The sequence below is a fragment of the Pteropus alecto genome, unplaced genomic scaffold (assembly GCF_000325575.1).
Source record: "Pteropus alecto unplaced genomic scaffold, ASM32557v1 scaffold43, whole genome shotgun sequence".
NCBI classification, from domain to species: Eukaryota; Metazoa; Chordata; class Mammalia; order Chiroptera; family Pteropodidae; genus Pteropus; species Pteropus alecto.
In genome coordinates, this window is record NW_006435764.1 from 5,468,659 (window position 1) to 5,473,113 (window position 4,455).

General features: G+C 61.5%; 1 protein-coding gene across 2 annotated transcripts in view; it reads right to left on the bottom strand.

Annotated features, from left to right (window-relative positions):
- Window positions 1-4,449, bottom strand: part of SIPA1 (signal-induced proliferation-associated 1) — a 7,842-nt gene extending 3,393 nt beyond the window's left edge. For both annotated transcript variants that reach the window (XM_025046139.1, XM_025046138.1), the window contains exons 1-7: window positions 3,728-4,449; window positions 2,978-3,105; window positions 2,713-2,889; window positions 1,641-1,815; window positions 813-916; window positions 381-538; window positions 1-291 (exon numbers count right to left, since the gene is read on the bottom strand). The exon at window positions 1-291 is cut by the window's left edge and continues 349 nt beyond it. In XM_025046139.1, the coding sequence (XP_024901907.1) occupies window positions 1-291; window positions 381-538; window positions 813-916; window positions 1,641-1,815; window positions 2,713-2,889; window positions 2,978-3,105; window positions 3,728-4,406 (1,712 nt within the window). In that variant the 5' untranslated portion in view covers window positions 4,407-4,449. The remainder of the gene's footprint in view (window positions 292-380; window positions 539-812; window positions 917-1,640; window positions 1,816-2,712; window positions 2,890-2,977; window positions 3,106-3,727) is intronic.
- Between the last annotated feature and the right edge of the window lie 6 nt (window positions 4,450-4,455).

Here is a 4,455-nt window from a genome sequence, read left to right on the forward strand (position 1 = left end):
GCGCCCCGAGGGGGCGCCCGCCGCCTCCCGCCCAGGGAGGGCAGGCCGAAGCGCGAAGCTGAGTCCAGCGACGTGGTGGTCACCTCATTGGTGGCCAGGTCATTCAGGTACTGCTGGCGCGTGCGCGTGGCCATGGTGTGGAACTGACGTGCGTGGCCCGCCGCCTGCTCGCCATTGAGCGCCTTGGCCAGCAAGAAGGCCCGGAAGTCAGCATTGGCGGCAAAGGGGCCTCCGCCAGAGGGCAGAGCTGGACCAAAGGCCGGGGTGTCCTGGGTGCGGCTCACAGCCACCCTGCAGGGAGCGAGACCGTAGTCAGGGGGCAACGGGGAGAGTCCAGGAAGCCATGCTCTTGGCAGAACTAGGACTACCCTGGCGCCCACCTGTAGGAGGTGTGTGGAGTACAGGGCGCTTGCGCCCGCACCACGAGGAAGACGTGCTGGAAGTGCGAGCGGATGGTGGTGGGGCAGAAGGGCTTGCTGCCTGGTTCCTGGAACACGATGGTCACGATGTTGTTGCCTATGTGGCGCTTACGCAGGAGCTGGGGGGTAGATGGTAGGGGATGTGAGTGGGACCTGTCTGCCCCCTAAGTCCTTCCTTGTTCAAGCCCCGCAGAGCCTGGGCACCAGTGACTCCACCTCCTGCCCCAGCGAAGGTCTAGGGTGTCTGTTTTGGGGGAGGGGCACTAACAGTGACAGTTGTTGGGGGTCAAGAGAGCTCAGGCAGAGGCTCAAATATTGCCATCCCCACAGTACCGCTCCATGGTTCCCCAGAAGCCCCTGGCCCTCCCCACCCTCATCTTAGGCCCCTCACACCTGCTGCTGGTTATTGGGGGTGTAAGGCAGCATCGTGGACACGTGGAACATGATCTCGTGGTCCTGGTACATGGTGTAGAGGGAGTGTGTGCCCGTGGAATCCGCTGTGGCCAGGGAATTGCGAACAGAGGGAGAGAGAAATCTGGGTGGCTCGAACCTACCATCCCTGCCTGCAGTCTGGGGCCTCTGTGCTCCCCCGCCACCACAGCAAGTGGACAACCCCTTCATGCCACTAGCCAATGTCCAGGCCACAAGTTCCTCAGCCTTGGTTGTTCCCCTTCCCATGCTCCCAAGTCTCCAGCCTCCAGCCTGGGGTCAGGATCAGGGGTGTTGAGAGAGAATGAAGACAGAAATGAGAAATGGCCTCCTAAGAGGGAGGAAGGGTGGATGTCCTAGGAGAGGACAGATGTTGGCCCACGCACCAGCATGTATGGAGCAGTGAGAGAGTGGAAGGCAGGCAGGAAGTGCTCAATAAAAATCCCTCTCAGGGGCCCTGCGGAGCTTCCAACCAGGAGGCAAGGGCAGTCCCAGGAGGCCGAGCTGGTGGAATGTGTGTTTGATGGAGCGGGTGGTGTCCCCAAACCTCCTTGGTCCCAGCTCTGGCAGTAGGCACCAGGGCCTTGGGGATGGTCCCAGTCCCTCCTCCCAGCACATGGCTTGGCTTTTGCAGCCCCTGACTCATGTCCTCAGCCTACCTAAATAACTCTCCATTCCTAACCTTAGCCCCAGGACAACATGAGACAGAAGTGACAAGGCAATTGGTTCTCACCAAGGCAGCCTGCCCCTTGGCACAGGTCCGCCCCAACCCCCCAATCCCCCGAGCCTCACTTTTGGTGTCCAGTTGGGCCCGGTAGCTCTCAAAGCCTTTAAGCCGCACCACGTCGCCCAGCAGGGTGAGGAACTGCATGAAGGCCGGTCCTGCCTCCTGGTTGTTATACATCTCCTCCTCTGAGCCTTGGCCCTCCCGGCAATACAGGATGCCCACCTTGCGCTGGAAGCTCAGCTGGAAGTGGGGGAGGGCACAGGCAGAAGGTATAGGCCTCAATCCCTCCTGGCCCCATCCCCACCGGGCCCTGGGGAATGGATGCAACTCTGGCCTAGGAGTTGGACCACCTTGATGCCTGGCCCTGAGCACCACCCTCTCTAAGCCACTTCCATGTCTTCCCTATCAAGTAGGTTTGGTCTGTTTTACTCCCAGTGCTCAGAAGGGAGAAGAGGTCACAGGTGGGGTGGGACTGGGAGGGGGTTCTCATGTGACCACAGAGGAAGCGATTCATGGAAAGGGCCCTGCACACAGTACACTCTATCCCGATAAATGTTCACATTGTCATCTTCAAGGCTAACCTGTTCTCCCCTCCCTCAAATCCCAGGCACCGCCACCCCAGCCTCTGGAGGCCTTGAGCCCCACACCGCCTCCGCTCACTCTCTGCTCCTGGCTCCTTTCCATCTGGGGTTAACTGCACAGCTCAAGGCGCTCTACCCCCGTGCACGCAAGCCCCGTTCCCCTCCAGCTCTGGCCTCTCTTCTTCACATTAAGCTGGTCTGCACCCGCAGTCTCCACTTTAATTTCATCCCCCCTAACCCCTGCAGCCCCACTTCCACTCCAGCTCCTGAACCCCAACTCCCTCCCAAATCCCTCCAGATGTTAAAGTCCAGGCTCTCATTCAGTAGGTCCAGGTGGAGCCCAAGATTCTGCATTTCTAACAAGCTCCCAGATGATGTGGCTACTGCTGGTCTAGACCTTGAGAGGCAAGGCTCCTGGTGACCTCTGATACCCTCTCTGAAAAGCCAGCTCCCCTGGGGTCACAGTCCAATGTAGGATCAGGGTCAGTCCTAGGCATCTGGGAGCTGGGCAGGCTGGGTTTAGACCTGTAGGGCTGAGGGCGTCTCGGCCACTCACCACTTGCTCATCTAGCGTAAGCAGCGTGCGTGGCACCTTCGGTGAGGCTGACCCCAGACGCAGACAGGTCGGGCTCAGCCGTGGCGCTACGTGCTCCAGAAGCTTCCTCGGTGACAGGCCCCGCGGTGGCCCTGGTGGCAGCGCATCTTCTGAGATGGTGCCGCGGAGAGTCCGGAGCTGAGGAGGGGACGTAGGGACACTCAGGACCCATACAGGTTGTCGAGAAGGCAATAGTACGTGGTCTGATCCCATGACCCCAGCCCACCTGCGTGGTCCGCACGATGATGCGGTAACTGTGCACAGTGCCCCCTCCGCTGCCCTCCTTCTCTTCCCGCCTCAGGCTCACTGCCACCGGGCCCAGCACCTCGTCCAGTCCAAAGAAGTTCTGGTGTTCTGGGGGACAGGGGAAAGGGTGAATGATGGGTCCCACCCATCCGCTGTCCCACCCTCACTGGACCACGCCCAACACTAAGTCCTGGCCTGGGTCCCATCTCTAGTGCAGACCCCAGACGAAGTTCCACCCCTCTGAAGCCCCGCCCACGTCCAATCAAGCCCATTGCCTGCTCCTTGACACTTGGCCCTATGCCCTACCCCTATCACATCTTGTCTCAGACTCAGGGGGCTGATACCTGCCTGATCCCATGCCTAGATCCTGCCATGACCTGGCCCACCATGCCCATGTTCTCCAGGATGTCTGGGACCCTCCCTTCTGGACATTGATGAGAACAAAGCTCCCGGTGCAGGGGTTTCAAGCCTCACAGAAACATAGAAGGAAATCTGTCCCCAGCCTGGAGGAGCATGAGAATGAACCAGATGGAGGCAGAGGGGTGTGGCTGGCTGTGGGTGGAGGCTGGGGTTGGTCTTAGAGAGGACCAGCAGGACAGCCTTGGCCCAGAGGCAGAGCCTAACCCTTCGTATGGCCTTCATATTGACAGGAAAAGGACAGCTCGTGAGCCCTACTGTGTGACTGCAGGTGACAGGAACCTCTGCCCTCCCAAGGTGGCCCTCTCCTCACCTTTGTTGTAGAAGTACTTGCGGTAGTAGCCAGCACCCAGGTCTGCGTGCTCCAGGCTGTAGGCTGAGGTTCGGTTCTGTGGCTCCTCCAGGATGGACACGGCCGCGTTGGGCAGTGCAGGTGGCACAGGTGGGGACACCGGTCCACCCAGGCCCAGCTCACCCTCACCCCCAAGCTCACTCACAAAGCCAGGTGCCTCGAGCAGCAGGTCGGAGCTGGCAGTCCGGTCCTCAGCTGAGGGTGGGGTCCCAGAGCTGGCCTCTGCATGGCCTCCAGTCCCCCAAGGTCTTGGAGCCCAGTCAAAGAGCAGGCTCTGCACATCATAGTGGGCGAACCAGCGGGGCTCAGGCACTGGTGGGAAGGTGGGCTCTGGCTCCTCGGCCGGCAGCCCCAGCAGTGCCAGTGGGTCAGTGAAGAGTCGAGTGGGGACCGCAGCAGGGCGGCTGGCTTCCTCGTGGCTGTGGGCACGGGCACGAGGGCTGGCCGGTGCTGGGGGCCGGGCCTCACCTGCATCACTGCCACTGCGCAGGAGTGGGCCCCGGGCTGGCCTCGGCTCGAAGGTGTGTGGTGTCAGCGGGGGACGTGCTGGCTGGCGCAGCTTGCGGGCGAAAAGGTCATCGGTGGGTGCAGGGGCTGTGCCCCGCCGAGGGCTCCCAGCGCCACCGGCCCACATGGGCATGCAGCGGGCCTGGCTCTCCAGGGGCCTGGCCGCATTGGCAGGCACGGGT